This window comes from Bicyclus anynana, chromosome 3 (assembly GCF_947172395.1).
Source record: "Bicyclus anynana chromosome 3, ilBicAnyn1.1, whole genome shotgun sequence".
NCBI lineage: Eukaryota > Metazoa > Arthropoda > Insecta > Lepidoptera > Nymphalidae > Bicyclus > Bicyclus anynana.
In genome coordinates, this window is record NC_069085.1 from 4,457,125 (window position 1) to 4,480,874 (window position 23,750).

Sequence of the window (23,750 nt, forward strand, 5' to 3'; positions counted from 1 at the left end):
GTCGGCTGGCACAGAGAATGAGTGCGGAAATAGCGTCGCGTAGTAATTTTAGTAGAAACAGGGCAACGCGGACAGAAATAGAGGCGATGGCGGCGCACGCGTCTTCTCGCTGTCAATTTCATCCGGATAGGGCGCAAGATTAGCAGATCTCGGGGCGCCTGTCGCGAGCGCGCGTCTAGTAGCCCACAATCGCGAGTGCAGTGTTCAGGAATCGCCAACAGAACCATAATCTACTAAAATTATGAGTTAAGAGATATGCCGCATACATTAATCGTATTTAATGTTACACAAAGTGTTATAGATAAAGTTTAAAGTGTCAAAGAATAAGGATTTAGAAATAAAAGCAAGTATTCTTTCTCATTTTTATTCACACTTAATATTTATATGTAATGATAGTTATTAATTGGTTTATAGCGTACTTGAGGTTTTGTAACGTCGTTGCATATAACGATGTGGTAAGTATGTAAATGCTTTCGATATTTTGGGATATGAGAGGCGGAATAAATGGGTCGGCGAGAGCTCGCCCGCCCCGCCCGTCCCGGCGGCAGCCGCTTTTTGTTTGCGTTAAATTATATTCTACTAGTAAAACTAATAAATACAAAATTATTCGTACTTATTGTAGGTACTATTAAAAGTAATACATACAAATTTGGGAACAATTAAGCATTAAATACTTAATGAAAATAAATCGTAATTATTGTAGGTACCATTAAAAGTAATACATACACATTTGGGAAGAATTAAGCATTAAATTCTTAATGAAAAATATTCGTAGTTATTGTAAGTACTATTAAAACTAATACATATAAATTTGGGAAGAATTAAGCATTGAATACTTAATGAAAATTAATCGTAGTTATTGTAAGTACCATTAAAACTAATACATACAAATTCGAAAATAATTAAGCATTAAATACTTAATAAAAATTAATCGTAGTTATTTTAAGTACTATTAAAACTAATACATATAAATTTGGGAAGAATTAAGCATTGAATACTTAATGAAAATTAATCGTAGTTATTGTAAGTACCATTAAAACTAATACATACAAATTTGGGAAGAATTAAGCATTAAATACTTAATGAAAATTAATCGTAGTTATTGGAAGTACCATTAAAACTACTACATACAAATTTGGGAAGAATTAAGTATTAAATAATTAAATGAAAATTATTCGGAGTTATTGTAGGTACCACTAAAACTAATACATACTTTGAAAAGAATTAAGCATTAAATACTTAATAAAAATTAATCGTAGTTATTTTAAGTACTATTAAAACTAATACATATAAATTTGGGAAGAATTAAGCATTAAATACTTAATGAAAATTAATCATAGTTATTGTAAGTACCATCAAAACGAATACATACAAATTTGGGAAGAATTATGTATTAAATACTTAATGAAAATTATTCGTAGTTATTGTATGTACAATTAAAAGTAATACATACAAATTTAAGAAGAATTAAGCATTAAATACTTAATGTAAATTATTAGACACAATATATCCGTCCGTACCTACTTAAAAATTGTAATCGGTACTCGAAAATTGCATATCTACTAATAATAATAATAATTAAAAGATAAAGCTGTTAGTAAGATAACTCAGAGTCTGTACAAACTAGAAAGCTGAATTTTACGTACCAACCAACCAACGTAATAAAGAGGTGTGTTATGGCGTTACAATAACATCAATGACATGTACTTAAGACTAAATATATGCCGAGTACGTAGCTTTTAAACAAACGGACCGCATGATGGGTCTGTTTATTTGAAAGTTGACTTGATCAAGTTAGTTTTTAGCCACTTCCATTATGCCAATCCGATGATGTTGGCGTTTTTACCCGACTGCAAGAAGGGTTATTCTATTATTATGGAAAGACTCCCTAATATAAAGTCGGTATTTGTCTTGATTGTTAGTATAAAAATCTTCGGTGCTCGGGTTTATATATTCTAATTTGGTCTAGTCTAGCCTGTCTTCGGTCGCAGTTAGTTACCACCCTTAATCCATCAAAAAAGTACCTACTGTAAAGCGATTAAGCACAATTTCATTTTAGATTGCATCGTCACTTACAAAGCACACTTTATAGCACTGTAGCACTCTCCTAAAAGAAGGTGATTTAAAATGATAGAATGTTTAAATCTGTAACCACCAATGATGTTAAATACTGTTAGATTTGTTACTAGCGCATGAAAAATGAGGCGCTCAAAAGAGGAAAATAGTCTACTCAATGTTATTTGTGGTCAACAACGAAAGTTATTAAAAGTAATAATACCTAAAGATCGTCTACAATGTCAAGTTGAGTAAAAACTATATATATAACATAAATATATATTGGAATTAAAGACAAAATTGTGCATGTGTGCGATCAGTGTTATAGTCTATTATTCCACTTTATGCGGTGATTTTGTAGAGACGTAACCTATCTATACTTAGTATAAAATTATCATTGGTAACGACCAATATCAGATATTAATGGTTTATCATCCGATCGGAGATGGGAATTTGGTGACGTTACACCCCGTGTGGTCGGTCCCGATCGTTACTATTAACATCTGATAATGATCGTCAATGGATCACAAGTAAATAATTAATAAAATAAAAATATTGCCTATCCTGCTCGCACCTAGTCATCCGCCTAGCATATTTTGTACAGCAATTAATATTCAGAGTGCTAATTACTATGTATGAAACCATAAAAGGGTTTTATTTTTTAGTTAAAACAATATTAGTTATAAAGTTCGGCTCCTATAAGTTGACTCGTCAACACCTTGAAGTTTTGGGAAATACTCTCGAGCACCCTGAAATCCTCTTGATGAGCTTCAATTTGATACCCATATCGCAATATTTGATTTTTTTTTACCTCGAGTCCACAGCGTCTTACAGTCGTCGTGTTGGTTTTCTTTTAACTTCACCTATCTAAGAATATTTGGGTTATTAAGACGAATCAACGATATCTTAATTACGTAAATCCATTCAGTGGTTTGGAAGATCAGAGGTACTTAATAAAGAATATTACATACATAAGATACCCGCGAAAAACCCTTCTTCAAAAATATTGTCACCCTAAAACTTTCAACCTGTATTGAGTGGTGGGTAACTCCGTATCCCCTCCCCTATATGAGGGATAACTGGCCTGAAGACGTTACAATAGGCTATATTTTTATAAAAGACTAGCGGACGCCCGCGACTTCGTCCGCGTGAAACTCGATGTAAACTTTCAAGTACCCCTACCCTACCCCTACCCTACCCCTACCCTACCCCTACCCTACCCCTACCCTACCCCTACCCCACCCCTACTCCACCCTACCCCTACCCTACCCCTACCCTACCCCTACCCCTACCCTTACCCTACTCCTACCCTACCCTACCCTTACCCTACCCCTACCCTACCTTTTCCTGATTTTTCTTTGCTATAAACCTCACGGAGCCCGAGACCTTTCCAACGAATGCAAAACCGTAGAAATTGGTTCGTGCGTTCTGGAGTTATAGCGTCAGGAAGGAAAACCCGACTTATTTTTATATAGTAAAAAAAAAAAAGATATTGATATTGTGACACTGAAACGCCAAATCGTTGGATACTGAAACTATTTTCGTCGGCGCCTTACCCACTCGAAGCGTGCTTTGACATAGTTCCTGCTATTCTCTGACCCCATTACACAAATTCTCTGCAGCTTGTTAGTGTTTCAATCACTATACACCAGCAGTAGATACACATATTGTGTGGTATTTACATCGCCAGTGAAACGGGCTGAAAACGAGGAATGTACATCTCTGACTAAGCAGTAGACTTTGCTAGAATACAATCTTTACATATCTGTTTAATAGATGAAAAGAAGTTCATATCAAATTCAGTATTAAGGCTATAAAATTTCTTGACAAAATATTATTTGACCTGCAGGTTATTCCTATCTTTGACGTATGCTAGTTGACTTATACGAAATTGAGATTCTATGTAACAAATGTCATCTCGTGCTTACTACTATACTATATGATAGTGAATAGACCAGATATCCTGTTCAACTTAAACGTCCAAAATCGCTATACTAAACAATCCTTCGATAAGCTCTAAGGCCCTCAGGGTACAAAATATCGAAACATTATCATGAATGAAAAATATTGGAACCCCAATAACTTTAATTTAAAGACAAACAGACGTGCATAAAAGTAACCTATGTCACAATATTACGTACCTATATAAAATGTAGTAATTGATCATCATCATCATCATCATCATCATCATCATCATCATCATCATCATCATCATATCAGTCGATGGTCATCTACTGCAGGACATATGCCTTTTGTAAGGATCCAAACGTCACGATTCTGAGCCGTCTCTTTATCCAGCGAATCCCTGCGACTTGCTTGCGTCAGTCCACCTGGTGGGGGGTCGATAGTTAAAGCATGGTATAAAGTAAATGAGGGCTTTGTGTGGTGAAGTGGTGTTATTTCAATTTATTTTTGTGATTCAGTCAAAGACTCATTGTTCCACAAATCTTGCGAGCTTTGGGTGTTGGCTATTTGATCTAGTTTTCAGGTCACTGTTCTGTGTAGCACGCAATTTTAGTGTCGAGTCGTCGACATCGTTGCATTGTTTATTTATATCAACACCCTACATTCATGTCGTTTCGACGAACGAGCTTTATTACGAACGGTTTGGCAACAATCCGGGCCTATACGTGCATTTTTAATATCTAGATAATGAAATTATGCATTTTTTTTTTTTGGTTTAACTTTTTCTAATAATTTCAAAGAGCTTTATTAATTTCAAGAAATTCTTTTTAAAAAGCACAGCAAAGCTTTCGAATGCCTTAAATGTCTGTACTTATTGTGAGAGATATCGTCACTTTATACGCTGATAGATATGCCCTCAACCCATGGTAGCTGTGAAAGCAAAGCAAAGGTCCAACCCTCAATAATCCAAGTATAAATAAAAAATTGTCCATGTTTTCTTAAGTATATTATGAGAACTAATTTCCGACGCGGTTTTTCCGGAAACAAACCGTTACAAACTTAAGAAACTTGAAGGTCTTTGGCTAAGGGTCACGAAGTCTGGCACTGTTAGCTTTTCTAAAACGTAAATTGTTATCCATAGATATCTAGATATGTGACGTACAGTAGCATGCACTTCACAAATGCATAAATGCACTACCTACCCTATGGACTCAATACAAACCTATGTTAGGCCACAGAATTTTACAATTTTACAGTGCTTACCCTAGTTAAAAGCCTTGTGCACGCCACTGGTGATGTACTACTAAATCAAATATGTCGGTCTCCGAGGGACATTGGATTTTTTTATTTCCCACACCGATACTGATAATGGTGTCAGATTAACGATGCTTGTTGGGCAGAATACTAGTAAGACTAATCTCATTTTGATTCCGCAGATGTTAAAGAACCGTGGTCGCGACCCGCGCTCGGCGGTGCCCAGCACGCCCACGATGCTCCGCTCCACACTGCACCGAGCGCCCATGGCGAAGCCAGAGCCGGACTACGAGGTGGTGGAGTTCCCCTCGGAACAATACGTCAATGCGAAGCTTCAGCCACCGCCGCCGCCTCCGCCGCGACCGCCTACAGGTGATCATAAATTAGGTACCCACTAGTAAATACCCGCTAAAACTGCACACAGCCATAGACCTTCCTCCTTTTTAAAATCAGTTAAAAATATTTAAACCGCACTTCTCTCATACCATACAAGAATGTTATCTTATTTGGGAGATTGCAGTACCTATTCAGACCGCCTTTGCGACCGCCTTTAAATTTTCCCGTTTTAAACAAAATATAATAAAATCGCTTTTTGAACAGTGGAGAAAAACTGTTTTATCTTTGCACTTTTCCCATCCACATGACAAACTCTACCGAATCGCGCCTACACACTCGTTTTTTGCTGAATCCAATAGGAAAGCTAACTCAATCTTCTCTGGTCCAGTCCTGAGTCATGTTTAATATGTTGGGTTTTCTTTCTTCTAAGAAATTTTGAGTTGTAGGTATATTCTGAAGTTGGAAAATCTACACCCATACCCATGCTTTTGAGAGCACCTAAAGCTGGTCATCATCCATAGAGATCGTCATAAGCTGACGACCTGTTTTGTACAGCACGAACCTTGAAAGAGGACCCGTGTGTAAGAGGACGAAGGTTTGCGTCCTGCAGTAAACATAAGCTGATGACTGTTTAGACATGAGAGACGTAAAATAAAACGGATCATTCGCCGCAGGTCACCCAATTGACGCAGAAGCTTCTTGCGGCCTGTGCGGCGGCGGCGGCGCGCGCGTGCGCTGCACCGAGTGCGGGCGGCGCGCGCTGTGCGCCTCCTGTGACGACATGTACCACCGACACCCCAAGCGACGGAACCATCAGCGACAGGTGAGAACACCACAACAACTCTCTGCTCTGTGCGGCGGCGGCGGCGCGCGCGTGCGCTGCACCGAGTGCGGGCAGCGCGCGCTGTGCGCCTCCTGCGACGACATGTACCACCGACACCCCAAGCGACGGAACCATCAGCGACAGGTGAGAACACCACAACAACTCTCTGCTCTGTGCGGCGGCGGCGGCGCGCGCGTGCGCTGCACCGAGTGCGGGCGGCGCGCGCTGTGCGCCTCCTGCGACGACATGTACCACCGACACCCCAAGCGACGGAACCATCAGCGACAGGTGAGAACACCACAACAACTCTCTGCTCTGTGTGGCGGCGGCGGCATCTCTGCGATGACCTTAGCGCAGACCAAATTTCTACAGAATCGAAGGCTTTCTCTTATTCCACAAACGCTGAGCAAAGTGGCTGGTTATAATCTTGAATCTTCTGTGTAACCTGCCGCAGCGTATGGATGTGGTCTATGGTACTAAAGCCTTTTCGGAATCCGGCTTGTTCGGGAGGTTGGAAGTCGTCGAACCTACGAGCGAGATGATTCGTAATGACTCTCGAGAACAATTTGTAAACATGGCTTAACAGCGAGATGGGTCTGTATCTGTAATTCATCAGCATGGTGTAGTCACCTTTTATGAAGAAAAAACCACCACGCTCCACTATGCCACGCCACAGGCGTCGTACCCTCGTGAATGATAGAATTTCGTCATTCTTTCTAGTAGTAAAAGAATTTTTAAAATCGGTCCGATCTCGGTAGATCGAGAGATTACCCTCTACAACACCACATTAATTAAATTATTAGTATTAGATTGCTAAGACATACTCGTACTATACATATACATTCCTACATACGAACGTAGGTAAGTACAAACCTATTTGTTTTTATCCACATTAGAAAGTAATTGCACAAAGAGCACCACGGGGACAGCAATTAGTCACTGTCCGCGTGCGACGATCAACGTCAAAATATTGGCTTCAGTCCCGCTCCTAGTTTGGTATTTTATGATGTAAACAAAGTATCGTACCTAATAGTAAATAACTATAGACAAAATAGTACAGACATACACTTGCGCCAATAAAAGTACTAGGTAGGTTTACCTATCTGAATTATTTTTACTTGGCACTTCACATGCGCACATTGACCTTTATGAATGAACGCAAGATGCCTTTATCAGTTCACTTTGCAATGCGAACGGCAGTCTTTCGCTTCACAGAAACTCCACAAACCTAACAATAACACACTTGTACATATGTATTCCGTGACACAGTGTCTAAATGTGTTCAGTGATCAGGTTAATGATTTACATACATCTACTAATAGTTATTCCATCAGCAACATTTTGAAAAAGAATGCAACCAATAGGAAACTTATACGCTACGTGTAACTTATAATAATAACTACAAATCTTGGCCACGGGGAATGGTAGCAAAAATACTGACTGCATTTAGCTGCGTTGGACAGCCATGTTGATCCAGTCGAGGCAACTAGCCGCGGTGAAATATCTAATTTGAAAAAATTTTTGGCAGTGCGACTCCATGGCCCAAGAGTCTCCATGGCAAAAGCAACAAATATGTAACTCTCGGTCAGAAAGGCATGTGGATGATATTAAATTAATGTTGTTCTGCTTCAATACAGGCATTATCACACGCGCAGCTTCGCGATGAACGTCCACCGCTGCCACCGAAGGCTGCACCTCCTGTTCCACCGCCGCGCAGACATAAGGTGAACTACCTATGGTGAACTCATGCATAGGCACATGACGTTTTATAAAACTACCTACCTGTACCTTCCACCGCTTTTATAGAACTTCATGATGTTTCCAAAGTACTCATAATGTTTGCGGCTCCCGTGACCAAATCCCGCGGGTACCATGGATTTTATCGGGATCAGATCTACCAGTGATTCACTGGCAGTGAAAGTCCCATTTAAATTCAACGATTCCAAAGACTGGGCCGGACAAACAGTCAGACTAGAGACGAATATTCCATGGATTCACCGTGCGGGTGCCGGGTCCATCGCGTGGTAAAGAGAAAAACTCCGTGGAGAGTCCTGAACTTGTGACTACAGGATGTAGGGTTAAGGAATTCCTTGACGATCGATCAACTCCCCGTTCTCTGATCGTGTTGTTCTCCAAATTCATTAAATTTTTAAAAAGCTTGATTATGTTTTAGTATTGTGTAAATAACTAGAAGCACTTGAACATACACAGAAATCTTAATCACAGACAGATACTTAAATTGTATTTATATGTATTGATTTATTTTCCAGATAGGCGGCGATAGGCTGAATGCGAGCCCTCTTCCTCCAGCTATTGACCGACGCAGTGCTACTATCAACCCAATGATGGGAATACCCAAGCAAAGCACAATAACTAATACTAACCACTTTGTCTCCCAACGCCCGCAAATGCAACACCAGCGGCCGAGCGTTCCAACTATGACGTCACAAATGGGTAGTATGCCGTACTTGCCAAATGCTGTGCATCATATGAATACACCTGTTGCAAGTCATGACCAATCCAACACTTTGGGACATTTCTCGTCGTGGAATCGACCACGTGGCTCTCTGCCGGGCTTTAATGTGCCTCCGAATGTAAGTTTTGAGGTATAGTCAGTTGTATTGTAACTAAAAATAGTATATATCATGATCATGTATGAGGTAAACATATAATTATTATTTTATTATTGTTCTTAAACCGCTGTTAGTAGTCGTAAGTTGCTTTTTACAAATAATAGTCAGGGATCCGTAGAACATTTTGTACAACTGATTACTATCAAGTTAATTTTTCGTGAGTAGTTTCATTTCGATGAGACGATCAACTTTTTTATTTACGAAAATTCTTGATTCTGGTAGCTAACTGAGTTACTTATAAAAATTTCTGAGCAGCGGAACGAGATAATGTACCTCGCAATTTGTAGGACATTGTGGCTGATACGTTGTGTAATTATTAATTATGCAACAGTAAAAAACAGCAGGTTAGTGACAACTTTTGATAAACCACCCTCCTCCCAACATGTATCAGTAGCGAGGTTATTAAAACTATAACTTAGGTTACGGTTACGTATTTAAAGCTTTAATCTTATAATATTGAAATATAATATCTTATTTTAATGTCTGAATGGTTGATACATAAATTATATTATAGATACATTTGTAACATTTAACGTTTATAATACCAGGTGCAAACTCCACCTTTAGAGCAGTGGGAAGCGCAAGAGAACCTTTCTACCCAGAACTGGGGTCGACCCTTACGCCGGGGAACATCGGTCATGGATCTGGGCGGTGGGCCGACGGGGTGCCCAGGCTGTGCGCACTGCGCTCCCAATCCCTGGCGATACGGCAGCTGCGCCAACTTGGACCACCCGTGGGTCGGGCAGAGTCCTTGGCCACAGACTTGTTGTGTTCCACATCCGGCCCACAGTCCACAGATGTTCCCACATCCACACGCTCATGTGCCACAAACTCCTCAACCTTATCGAAGAGGTAAGCACTCTTTTATCTATAAAATTATAGCATTGTTCTTAGATGATATAACTGTAAACTACGGGCCTCCAAGTCACACAAAAGGCGATGGAACGAGTTATGCTCGGATTATCTGTGCTTGATCGAATCAGAAATTAGTCGCGAAGCTTAAGTGGCAATGGTCGAGGCACATAGTTCGAAGAGCGTTGTCCCAAGGTGCTGTAATGGCAACCCCGCACTAGAAAGCGCAGTGTCGGTCGGCCTTTCACCAGGTTGACTGACGACATCAAGCGAGGATTCGCTGGATGCGGCATCAATCAATCAGTGGACATCCATCGGCTGATATGATGAAGGATGATGATGAGTAGGTGTTGGTCACTGTACTATAATCATTGTAAGCTGACTCTTGTGCTAATATAGATTGTTTTTCTCGTGAATTAATCAAGATATTTTCCTCAGCAGTCGAAAGTAGAGCAGTGTCCCGAGCAGCCTCACGAGCGGGATCTCGCGCCGTGTCTCCTGCTATGAGTGTTAGATCGCGAGCTTCCCGACGATCGAGACATCGAACACCGTCCCCACCACCTTTACCGTCAAGCGACGCCGATTCCGAGAGTGAAATTGAGAGTGATACCAAAGAAAGTGAAAGACCATCGATGAACGCCAAAAATGTAAAAGATATAGACGAAGACAGCTCTCTCGGTCCTGCCCCTCCGCCGCCCAACTCATCTTGGCAATGCGAGCACTGCACATTTGTTAATGAACCTGGAGTGAGGGTATGTGCGGTTTGCTGTCGCACACCGACCATCAAAGCTAAAATAATTTCAACCGACGCAGTAAACAATGGTATTACAAGGCTCAAAGTAACAGAATCCACCAAATCTTCTCCTTCACCTACTAGTAATTTAATAGATGATCGTCGGAAAAAGAATGGTAAGGCATTAACTTATTGGTTTATTTAATTTATTAAACTTTCTAACCTGAACATGAATATTCTTACAGATGATAAAACTAATAAAGGAGTGAGATCTTCAAAAGAACGTATTTCTACTGGGTGTGGACCATCACCACCTCGTGAAGAAAAGCCCGTGCTTAAATCTCCAAGTCGATTGGCTACCCCTACAAGAGAACAAAGTAATGAACGGTCTACACAAATTCGAGTGCGTCACGATATAGCAGTCGGTCCGTCACCGCCCAAGGAACTTTCACGTAAACAGCAAGCAGTATCCACATCAACAAATGCTGCAACGGTTCAATCAATTCAGGATCGAGTCGAATTACGGTCCCTTCCAAAAAGTGAAACACCTCTACGTGAGTCCTTACCTAAGCACAGCGTGTCGGTCGGCCCTTCACCACCTCGCGATAGCCCATTGCGAGTAGTCGCATCCATTCGAAATGTGTCTCCAAATTTTCAAAAAAAGTCCGTTGGAAACTCGCCACCTCGAGAAATTGATCGGCCTTCGTCCAGATCAAGTCGAACCAATACAGGAACTTCTCCACCACCACAAAGCATTTCTACACAAGTAAGATTAATATTTTCACGTATCCACCATAGGTAACTTAACATTTTCAGTGTCATATTAAGACTCTTTATAACTTTCAGACTTATGAAGTACCAAATAACTGGGACCGTGCACAATCGGTATCACGAACTTCGCGGCCACGACGTCGTCTGCGAGATGAGAACCGACGGGAAAGATCACACAGCAGACTCTCTCTGTCGAGCGATACACGTGTAAGTGGACTGTTAGACGATAATAAAAAAAACACGAAACAACAATTCCAATCATCAATATTTTTTAGGAGAGTGAGCGTAGTGTCCGCACAAGTGGTGGGAGATGGGAATGGCGAGAGCCTCGCGACAGTAGCCCCAGCGCCGAATGGAGTGAGAGCGAACGACGAAGAGATTCTTCCCGTCTGACGCGACGAGCTTCTCACCTCGACCTTCGTCGCAATCGTGCCGTGCGCCGCTCCAGCATGTACGGTTCAGAAGTAAGGAATATAACCATAATAATAGATGACAATTACTAATTTGACGATTATCTAAATAATAATCGTAAGAAAGATTTACATTAAATTCATGTAATACATTACACAGCTCAGATAAGAGCTCCAAACAAAACCAAACTAAATTGTATAGCTCAATTCCAACTTAGGTTTCCATATTGCAGGCCCCATCACCAGAACTTTTACCTAATAACCGAGCAATATCTCTCGAAGCTCTTGCTGGTGCGGGATCGAGACGGGAGGCAGAAAGAGGTTTAGAACTGGCACGCTTGATGAGCGACGCCGAGAGATTGGGATTCAGTGCTGCTGAAGTACACGCAGCGTTGGCACAAAATCCAGTGGCACCTTTAGCATGGTTGAGCGAACGATGGCCTAGCCTTTGCGCAGGTGTCCGAGCGGCCGCAGCTAGGTTAGCGCCGGGTGTTAATGTAAGCGAGCTCGAGGCGCGTGCGGCCTTGGCCCGACACAGAGGTGCAATGTGGCCCGCTGTCAACGAGTGTGTCGAGAGATCACGCAGGCAGGTAAAAACTTAAATAATATAAGCTGTTCTATGCTTGATATTAAAGAGGTTTTGTTTATTTTCTCACCGTAAACTACTTAACTTTATTAAGAACGAATATTTTTAGGCAGAAGTAATCAGTGTCGGCGAAGAGGGTAGACTGCGCGGTCATGTTTGGGGTCCACCAACGGGAGCTGACGATGACGCAGTACCTCCAGCTACTTCATTGAGCCGCTCACACCGCACTCGCGGTAATCTAAAGCATCCCAAAAAACAATAACATTACATAATAAAAAGTCGCCATATCATCATAACATTCACGTTTACATTTCAGCAAACGACAGTTCAGATGAATTCGAAGTAACTACAAACAAATTTCAAGATGATGACTGGATGTATTTACCGTTAGATATACAAAACAAAAATGATTATGAATTTGAGCATACTATAAAAAAACAACACACAAATGCAACTAATAACGACAGCGAAGATATAGCAGAGAAATTGAAATCTCTTCTAATCCAGGCAGGCATACCACAGATTGATGAAAAATTGCTTTTAAAGGGTTTGTTAGGCAACACTCTTTTACAATCAGAGCAAAATAAAGAGGCACAAAATAATAGACAGACTGATAGTCACAATTTAACTGAGTTCATCCAGTCTGAGAATGATTTTATTGATGCATATAATGCACTAACGAGATTAAGCCCCCTACCAAATTTAAATGAAAATAATAAAATAGACACAAAAACGAAATCCAAACGAAATACTAAAACTAAAGATGTTTTGCCTGTTAGTAATGTTATTTCTTATGAATCATCTACAACGGACGATTTACAAATCACTAAACATAAAAAAATGCCAGTTAATAAACAACCTATTCAAAATGTTATTAATCATGACAATTTAACGAAAAATGAGATGGATAAACTTAACAATAAAGACGACACACAAAATAAAAACACAGGAAGTTTTAAAAAAAACCATGACAGTAATTCAACTAAACAAGCACTAAATATTGAATCTAGAGAAAAATACGAACCTAAAAATCTTAACGATATAGTTGATAATACACAAAGATTAATACAACAAATGAAAAAAGAAATCCATTCAGATATTCATTCTTTACAAGGAAAAAGTAGCACACAAAGTGAAGCAGGTGATAGTTCCAATGAGTCGCACTTATCATCTGAAAAAGAATCCAGTTATAGCAGTAGTGAAGATGAATCGGAAGATCTGACATCTGATGAGAAACAAGTCACTTGTAGTGGTGAGGAAATTGTACCTGAGCACAGTGACAATCGAATATCTGTCAATAGAACAAGTTCTGAAGACAATGAGAATTTTGAAGAAGCTATGGATCACGTAGAAAATGAAATAGAGGATTTTCAAGATTCAAATATACAATTATTAAATTCTATTGCAAAAAGTTTACAGCAAGAGCTTACTTTAACAGTTGAAATAAATGAACCTAAAGAACCGTCTATAACTAAACGTAGCCAGGATGTAAATAACAATTTATTTGCAGCAGTTAATAATTTTGATGAAATATATGAACAACTTAGTAAGGATAACCAAGAATCTCCACGTCAAACACCATCTATAAAAAAATATTCATCATTGAACATTAATGTCGAGCAAGCCAATATTATTGATTTGCCTGAGGCAAAACGTGCTAATACCTACGTAAAGGAAGATATAAGTACATTAATATTTAGACCCAATTCTCCAATAAAATTATTGATTACTGAAAATCAACATAAACTTCTTACTGCTAATGTAGAAAACTTTGAAGATTCTTTAGAAGAAGCTACAGTGGAAAATACCATAAGTATTAAATTAAATAACGTTGTCGACCAACAACCAATTGACTATAACGATAGTCCAGCTATGAATACATTAGAACAAAATGAGGCAGGCTTTATTCAGGAAGTTTTATCTAAAACTATTGCTGCAGGTAACATAATAGAGGACAATGCTTTAAAAGTCCACTCTGACGATGAAACGACTGATAAAGAAGATGAACAAAACGAGGCACAAGGTGACATTATATTAAATCTTAACAACTTAACAAATAGTAATGAACAAGACAACGATGACTCTATTCCTACACTTACGATTCAACATAACCCTTCAAATACGGAGGGCACTGAAAAAATTAAGTTAAAAAAAATAACTCCTCCGTCTAATATAAACAAATCAAATATTCCGAAGCTTGTAAAAAATATACACAATGGTAAACAAAAAATAGATAAAAATGTTACAAAAGTAATAGCATCCAAAGTACCCGTTCGTAGAGCTAGTTTAAAACAATATCCTGCACCGAACCCACCAAAAACTCGTTTTGGACAAATACAAAGTGGGTTTGTAAAGCAGTTGCAAACTAAACTTTTTAATAGCAAATCAACCAAATCAACAAAAACTACGATAGAGACGCCAGTCGTACAAATTACTGACCCAAAATTGATAGAAGTCAAAGCTTCCACTTCAACGTTAACTAAAAAGAAGCAAGCACCACCTCCTCCCGTTCAAACATCAAATCAATTATCACCACCAAAACCACATTTTGTAAAAGAAAAAAGTAATAACTTTTTTCGTGAGACATGTCGAACAGAAGATGAATGGACCGAAAGTGACGGAGAAGATCTTAATATCCAAATATATACAGAGAATGAGTCTAATACTTTGTTACCATCACCACCACAGCCTATAACGATGCGCCAAGTTTCCGGACAGCTAATCGATTTAGCTCTAGTTCGATTACCTGAAGGTTCTCCAGAGGTAAGAAATATCGTAAAACAAATGGTATTATTGAGCTATTTACCCATAGCTAAAATTAACGAACTTTTTAATTATCACAGAGACAAGCTCGAATGCTCCTGGCAGAAGGGGCCACAGAGAATTGGGAACAGGCCCAGCTTGCGGTGAAACTAATATTACAAGGAACCGACACACCGTCTGCACTTTTAGCTGCTTTAGAATGTGTTGATCTTGAATCAGCTCAAGCATATTTGCAACAAGACTGTGAGCTCTGTGCTTCTAAATTTCCAGAACACGAGGTACTCGTATTATGCATATAAAGGTCTCAAAGTGTTATGATGGTCATGATACATTATGCAATATGTTTTTATTTGCAGATGGTTTCAATGTTGCGCTGTACGCACAGATGTTGTCGTGAATGTGCTCGCCATTATTTCACGGTGCAGATTTCGGAAAGAAGCATCGTCGACTGTGTTTGCCCATACTGTAAAGAGCCTGAATTAGAAGATCTGCCTGAAGATGACTGGCTTGACTACTTTGCTCATATGGACATTTTATTAAAAACATTACTGGAAACAGAAACTCATGAACTCTTTCAAAGAAAGGTATTTTTCTTTTGGTTCTGGCAATCCAGCTCCAAATATTTTCCCAAATTAGATATTTTTTGGTCTACTGTAATTTTGTGACTTTGCTAACGCATATTATTATTTACTTTTCAGCTGCGTGATAGGACTCTTGCGAGAGATCCTAATTTCCGTTGGTGCGTGGAATGCTCTTCTGGATTTTTCGTCCATCCGAAACATAAAAAATTACGCTGCCCAGAATGCAAATCGGTTACCTGCGCCAGTTGTAGGAGACCCGTAAGTAGAATTATGTATAGTGGATCACAATATAACACATACAATCGTACATGACGTCACTGAAATTTGAGAACTACAAACACACATCACAAATAGCCCAGTGGATATGATCTCTGCCTCCAATTCCGGAGGGTGTGGGTTCGAATCCGATCCGGGGCATGCACCTCCAACTTTTCAGTTGTGTGCATTTTAAGTAATTTAAATATCACGTGTCTCAAACGGTGAAGGAAAAACATCGTGAGGAAACCTGCTTGCCAGAGAATTCACTGCGTGTGTGAAGTTTGCCAATCCGCATTGAGCTAGCCTGGGGAACTGGACGAGCTCAGCATTGAGCCGAATAGTGAGTTGATCATGATGAAGGACTTTGTAAAAACATCTATCAACGATTAAAATTAATAACCTGATGACTGTCTTAAAGCGGTAATATGCAGATTACTTAAACTAACCTGATTTTAATTTGACTCTATACAGTGGAGCACAAATCACGAGGACATGACATGCGAGCAGTATGCGCTATGGCTAGAGGACAACGACCAGGAGCGCTCCGTCGCAGCTGTGCAACAGCATTTACGAGAGAATGGCCTGGATTGCCCCAGATGCCACTTTAAATATTCTTTATCCAGGTATTGTATACACTACACATCACACTAATCACATCACATCACATCACACTTCTCATCACATCAAACTCACACTAATCACACTCACACTATGAGATGGAGATAGATTTTGCTCTGTATAAACACATAGACTACTTTTCATCCCGGAAAAATCCATCCCCAAGAATTTTGAAAAACTAAATTCTTGGCGGACAAAGTCACGGGCGCTAATATAAAATATTACTAATTTCTTTATCTTTAACATGAAAAAACCTCGTCCTTCAAATTCAATAGAGCAAAAACCCTAAAAGTAGCGAATTAATATGACAACTACAACAGACGAAAGACCCCACCTCTCGGATTTTAGTTCGTAAGCTTAAAAAATGTATACAAACAAATGCCTGCATACTTACTACTTATTATAAACACACAATAAAAAACATAGATTTAAGAGTCGGTGTACAAGATAAAGAATAAATTTATAGAACCGAAATCGAAGATTGAATACAAGGTAGCTCGCAAACCTAACCCACATTGGATCAACGTAGTAGATCTAAACATTCCCTCCCCTAAAATAAAAGAGGCTTGACCCTGCAGTTAGCCATTAAATTAGATAGATAATAATTGAAATGATTGGTAATTCTTACAGAGGAGGTTGCATGCACTTCACATGCTCGCAATGCAAGTATGAATTCTGCTACGGATGCGGGAAGCCATTCATGATGGGCGCCCGCTGCGGGCTGAGCGAGTACTGCTCGAGACTGGGCTTGCACGCGCACCATCCTCGCAACTGCTTGTTTTATCTACGAGACAAGGAACCTCATGAATTGCAGACACTACTGCAGGTAAATGTTGTCACCAATATAAAGCTACATCAAGGAGTAACCTAAGCTATAAAATGAACCATTAGTAAACAGATTAAATAATATTTTCTCAGATGAACAATGTAACGTATGAAACGGAAGCAGCCGAAGGTTCCACTGGTCGTTGCCCAATCCAGCTGCAACGCGAAACTCCTGCTGGCCTTTTAGACACCGTCTGTGGTAGCGAAGTGCAACAAAATCAGGCAGGTCTTTGCAAGTAAGTATTTTAAAAACTATGGGCTAGTAATGTAGTATGGCCTAACTAAGTAGTTAGCTTTCGTTCCGGAATTTCATTTGAAGTGGACTTAGCTGAATTTAAATAAAAGAATAGAAAGAATTCTGAAAATTTTCAAAATTAACGCATCCATAAATACATGCGAATAGTTCGCTTCATGACTGAGCAAAAAAAACTCAAAATTCATTTATTTCAAATAGGCTTGGTTTACTTTCGAAACGTCAGGTAATAATTTTAAACTTCAGATAATGGTGATAATAATTATTCGAAAACTTAAAATTAAAGTTACGAGGGTTACGAGGGAGCAAATTGTTCAATTAATTAGTGCACCGACGCTTTTAATAAGAAGTGTAGAGGTAGAGGTATATAGGTAAATCCGCAATATCCTAAATCATATCCACTACTTCAACTTCCGAGGGAAGATGCTAGTATAGTTATATTCCAAGCATGTATTGGGAACATGGAAGGTTCGGGCGGTGGTCAGTGCGGCATGTTTTTACAGGAACCATTACTTGGAGTATTTGAGTCGGCTGGTGCGAGGGCGGCAGGTAGACCCGTTGCCGATCCTCGCGGTGGACGACTTAGAGACGCTCGTGCGGCGCGCTGCGTTACGGCCGCCGCCGCGCCCCTACGGCTCGCTAGATGGCCTCTACAGACGGGGCCTCATCGAGGTGTGTTTACGGGCTCTGTTGTTACAGGACCCACTACGTGGAGTACTTAGCGGGCTTGGCGCGCTCGCTCGACCCCATCCCCATCATGGAGGTCAGCGAGCTCGTGGCCGAGCTGCGCCGCCGCGCGCTACCCCTGCCCGAGCGCGGCCCGTGGGACACTGACCCCATATACGCTGGAATGTGTGCAGAGGTATTGTTCTTGGGTTGGAAATACTGGATCTAACAGGCCGTACAGACTACGTTAGTATTTTAGTCAAGTACGAACAAATGATTTTAAACTTATTTCGTGGTTGTTCATTATGAATATTATTGAAACAGGTACATACCACGATAAAACGACAAGTTTTTAAATGTCGGTATTTCGACCCAGTTCCATAGATCGTGGTCACGACGGGACTGAAGTTGCGAGATGCGAAGGTCGAACAATTTTTGAATTTATCGCCCAAAAGCCGTTCGTACTCGACTAAAATACTAAAGAAGTCCAAACTAGGCCTACCTTACTACCTTACTCGATGTAGGATGTTTATCAACAAACAAAATTTATTTGTTGATATCACTACTCATTTCACACTTAATAGTAATATTAATTTTAATTAACTTGTTCCTAAATTTATGACAATTGATTAATAACCTTAGAACAATTAGGTGTAGTTAAAATCTTTTGAATAACATTTTATAGAAAAGCAGTACATAATTAGGTATGAAACGACAAGAGTTTTCCACCTTCCACCAAGTATTTTTATCATTAAGAAATTGATCAATTGTGTAACCTCGACTTGTGAATGATTGAACTTATGCATTCTCAGGTCCATAACCGACTTGAGAATCTAATTATAGAAGAGTACACCCAACCTTATGAAAGATATTTTATTATATAAAAAAATATCGCCGTATCTTTCGTCCCGGTCGTATTTTTGTCTTCAAGAGATATCTTGTGGCGGTGACGCGTATCTTAGGCCTTCATCGAAAGACAAATTCAACTATGCGAGAACATTAATAATCGGAAATAATAAATTCTTGCATGACAATACAAAAAAAGTCTAATAATTTCGTCTTTTTTACAGATTGTGAAAGAGAAGATTCCACTTGACTGAATATTTAAAATACTTCGAGAACTCCGTGTATTTTTCCCATTGATTTATTGTGTGCCACACATCAGTTAACAAAATATGCCAACAAATATCTATTTTTGTAAATCGCTATAATATGAGTAATTAAGTAGCATTTGTGTATTCGTTTAATGCCAATTATTCAAATATTTATTTATTAACATAATGTAAAATGTATGATGAAAAATTAAACATATAAAAATATTTAATTTTTTTATTTTACTTCCCTTATATTAAGTAAATAAATACATTGAGTATTTACATTTTATCGCCTTGCGAAATGTTCATTCATGTGCCTCTTATCGCGTTGAATATAATGTCTATTTGAATGGATTCTACTTTCAAGTGAATCTGGTAACACGCGGGCTTCGTTTCTAGATGAATGACGCGGTACGGAACTTTCTGCACTAGCGTTTTCTGCCAACTGTGCAGCTACTCGTCTGCCTCTCTGAATCTCTCGTTCTGCGCCTGCTGCAGCCATTTCTGCTAACTTGGCAGCTTTCTCCTCTTCACTAAGTCCTGGTCGTCTATTTTCTTGTCTATATCCTTCTTTTTTACGAATTTCTGAATTTTGTCTTGCAATTGTCCGGTCACTGCTCAGTTGTCTATGTTCTTGTGGCCTTCCTTCATTACCATCAGGATTAGGTTCTTTATAATATCTTTCATAATGTATTTGTTCCTTTCTTTCTTTTCGATCACCACTTGACTCTCTGTAATACCTTTCATGTTCATTTATCTCTTGTTGATCAGGACTAGAACTATCATGTCTTCGTTCCTTTCTTACTTTCCAATCAGGGCTTGATTCTCTATAATGCCTTTGTTGATTTCGTTCTCGATCAGGACTAGACCCATTATGTCTTGGATGCTTTCTTTCTTTCCGATCAGGGCTTGATTCTCTAAAATGCTTTTGTTGTTTTCTTTCTTTTCGATCAGGACTTGAATCACTAGAATGCCTTTGTTTTTTCCCTTTTTTTCGATTAGGGCTTGATTCATTATAACGTTTTTCTTGTTTTTTTTGTTTTCGATCTGGACTTGATTCACTATGTCTTTGTTGCTTTCTTCCTTTTCTATCAGGACTAGATTCACTAATAATCCTTTGTTGGTTTCTTTCTTTTCGATCTGGGTATGATTCTCTATATCTTACATTACTTCTTTCTTTTAGATCAGGGCTCGTATCGCCGCGTCCGTGATGTTTAATTTCATTCCAATCGGGTTTAGATTCACTATAATGTTTGTGCTGTCTTTCAGTGCTATTACTGTTATGACCATAATTTCTCTTGTTCTTTTTTTTAGAAACACGATTATCATCACTGTCATATTTATCTGTATTGGATTTTGTTTTTATTCTTTGAGATTCCTTGGGATTTTCAACTTCAGTTTCACTATCATCATCTTGATTCTTATTTGGCAGCTTGGATTTTTTTGATTTTTTACTTCTAACTGGTGAGTTTGAATCATCTCGTCTATGTTTTTTAGATTTGCTTTTCTTTTTTTTCTTTTTCTTCTTGGATTTCTCTTCTTCTGAACAGCTATCTGATGAAGACTCATTAGAAGATTCAAGTAATTTTGCAATATTCATACCTTTCTCACCACCTAAAGCACTTAACTTTGCTGCCAACAAATCATCAAGATCTGACTTTTTCTTTTTTGATTTCTTTTCAGATTTCTTTTTATTTTTTTGCTCCTGAAATAAAAATGTTACAATAACAAATGTTTCGAAAATTAATAAGATAAATTAAATAAATTCACTGCATGTGTTGCAATGGCGTATATGGAAAAATAGAAAAACAAAAAACATGGTTTTTCTAATAAATAACTTTTGAAGTTTCAGATCTCTAAGCAATTATAAATGTTTTTTTTACAGCAATAGTTATTGGAAATATCTGATCAACTACCTGATGTTAAATAGAAGGCCTATAAGAAGACTGCATTGAATTATACATACTATGTGCCTGTCAAGCCCCAATGTCTGTCTGTTAATAAGCCTGTGTGATTTTACCAACTACCATATTCTTTAGGCGGTAAAACAGTAATACCACTTTAAAGCAGATATAAGCATGGCAGTTGTACTTTTCCCTACAAGTTCAGTCACAAAGACACTACTAATACTAGAAATCAGTCAAGTTTTAATAAATTGTATGCAGAAATCTGTGTATACTGCCTTAGATTGACTTAGGAATAAAAATAAATATAATTTATGCAATGGGGATGATGACTATGTTTGAATATATTGGTTTTTATGATACAATAGCAGACTCAGTCAAGCTTCGCTTTGACTTACGCCTACCCCTACCCTAGCCCTACCCTAAGCTCTCCCTGTAGCTCCAAAAGTAATGATCGCAGATACCCTGTTACTTTTACAAAATTGCTTTACTATTAGCATACTCATAATGTATATACAATTAAAAAAACTGTTATTAGGTAATTGAGATTTACAAGTTCATAAGGCATTTCAGATTGATGGAATACTTTACATAATTATGTAGTTTTCATTGACTAACCTGTTCTTTTCTTAATAGTTCAGTAAGTTTCTTTCTCTGAACAGGATTGTTCAATAAAGCAGCTCGTGCAGCCCTCTCTCTTTCCTTGACTAACAGCAAAGGATCTTCTCGGAGCTTCCTCGTCAGATCCACTTGTGTATCACCTCCTGATGTAATCATACTGGAACCTACAACTCTGCGAGAAATGGCTGGTATCTCATTTTGTTCTGTTTTACCAGCATTGTCATAATTTTTGTCTATGACTTTACCCAGCAGATAATCTTCTTGTTGTGCTCTTTTGTCTGGTTTTTGCTGTAAAAACAGAGAGTAAAACATCTTAATTAACTGACACCCAAGTTTATTTAGGTTACTGGAATTAAGTAAGATTAATAATTCCAGTAACTTTTTAAGGAACTTGTTCTTTTGTTTACAAATTGGGATTGCACATGAGCATGACTACTAAGTAGAAGTTATGAACTTAATATGTTATCATATTGTTAGCTGCTTACAAATTGTAAACATGGCTAGTTGTATTGATGAAAAAGTTTACTCATATTTCTTCATTCCATTTAAGGACAACTCTCAATAATGCATTAATATGATCAGTTCCTTTAGGTTTGTTATATAGAGTTTCACTGTATTAGGATAGGACCATGTACCAGTAAGTGCAGTGAAGGACGCCCTCCAGCCAGATGATCTGACAACCTCAAGAAGGCAGTGGTAAGTGGCTGGATGAGGAAGGCAGAGGGTCGTGTGTGGTGTCACGCTCTAGGAAAGGCCTATGTCCAGCAGTGGACAGACACAGGCTGATGTTGAAGATAGAACCTGTGTGTGTGCTAGTGAGGTACTCACATCATACATCCAAGACAGTCGATTATCACTGGTCCCAGCAGCAGCATCAGAGTTTTGTCTTGCCAACTTGTTCAAATCCTCCCGGTCTCTTTCCTGAGCCCGCTCTCTTTGCAACTCCAGTATCCGTTTCTGCTCCTCCGCTGCAGCCTGTTCTGCCTTCCATACTCGCTCTTGATTTTTCAATGTACTTGGATGCCAAGCTTTCTTCGTATTCTGTACGAATCAAGACATTATTTAATAATACCATTACTTATTGATGAAATAATTTAATATTAGAATTGCAGTAGAAAGATGCATATTACAGGAACCACTTATGAAATACAAAACTAGAATATATAATAATAATAAATAGATGCTTACCAAGTCTCCACCACCCATGTTTAGTAGTTAGTACATTCCAATAGCAACTGACTGATTCTTGATTCAGGTTTGCACTATTTGTGTTTTTGACACTAATATAAGCCTCTATAAACATAAACACCACTTTTGATTCTTCAATAACCTCTTATAAATCTTGGAAAATACCTTCGAATCCAACTCCAAGCTCTTTTCGGTTTTCGATTTCGAGGTCGAGCAAGTTTTGAGTTTGACAGTGACAGACACAGTCATAGATTACTTAGTGACAGTAACACTAACGTCAATGTCAAATTGTAACGTCAACTTTTTTTCAAAATACTGCATGTACAGCTCTGTATTCTAAACCCTTTGAGCCCTTAGGACTTCAAACCATTATGGCCAAAGAGGCAAAATCTATTTTTTTTTAATTACTTCCTCCACGACCACAGCGTAAAGCATAAACAGAAAATAAATATAAATCCTTTCATTCTAAGTTTTATCTTTTATCTATGGTATCTATGAGTTGGAGTTTTATCTTTGACACCTATGTTGTAAGATAGGTGTGAAAGGTTGTAAGGAGTAAACCACAAACGGCTAAAAAGATAAAGATCTATAGTTTTATATACTCTGTACCGACTCGTAAAT

General features: G+C 38.7%; 2 protein-coding genes across 6 annotated transcripts; one reads left to right on the top strand and one right to left on the bottom strand.

Moving 5' to 3' along the window:
• The first annotated feature begins 101 nt into the window (after positions 1-101).
• On the top strand, positions 102-19,641 carry LOC112052231 (E3 ubiquitin-protein ligase lubel). Of its 5 annotated transcripts, none has more exons than XM_052891124.1 (21): positions 102-343; positions 5,397-5,586; positions 6,225-6,373; positions 8,011-8,097; positions 8,644-8,979; positions 9,555-9,858; positions 10,297-10,767; positions 10,837-11,357; positions 11,438-11,569; positions 11,638-11,826; positions 12,006-12,362; positions 12,468-12,591; positions 12,675-15,121; positions 15,202-15,399; positions 15,478-15,705; positions 15,820-15,960; positions 16,432-16,583; positions 17,209-17,404; positions 17,497-17,639; positions 18,160-18,328; positions 19,393-19,641. In XM_052891124.1, exons 2-21 carry the CDS (start codon positions 5,397-5,399, stop codon positions 19,420-19,422), a joined length of 6,564 nt encoding a protein of 2,187 aa, XP_052747084.1. In that variant the 5' UTR covers positions 102-343; the 3' UTR covers positions 19,423-19,641. The 5 variants fall into 5 exon arrangements, with proteins under 5 accessions (XP_052747084.1, XP_052747085.1, XP_052747086.1 ...); XM_052891125.1 differs by having other exon boundaries at positions 10,300-10,767; XM_052891126.1 differs by lacking the exon at positions 18,160-18,328 and adding an exon at positions 18,356-18,518 and having other exon boundaries at positions 103-343.
• LOC112052233 (pre-mRNA-splicing factor CWC25 homolog) lies at positions 19,638-23,369 on the bottom strand. The gene is made up of 4 exons (XM_024091238.2): positions 23,130-23,369; positions 22,770-22,982; positions 21,939-22,229; positions 19,638-21,121 (listed from the first exon to the last, which is right to left on the bottom strand). Exons 1-4 carry the CDS (start codon positions 23,145-23,147, stop codon positions 19,703-19,705), a joined length of 1,941 nt encoding a protein of 646 aa, XP_023947006.2. The 5' UTR covers positions 23,148-23,369; the 3' UTR covers positions 19,638-19,702.
• Between the last annotated feature and the right edge of the window lie 381 nt (positions 23,370-23,750).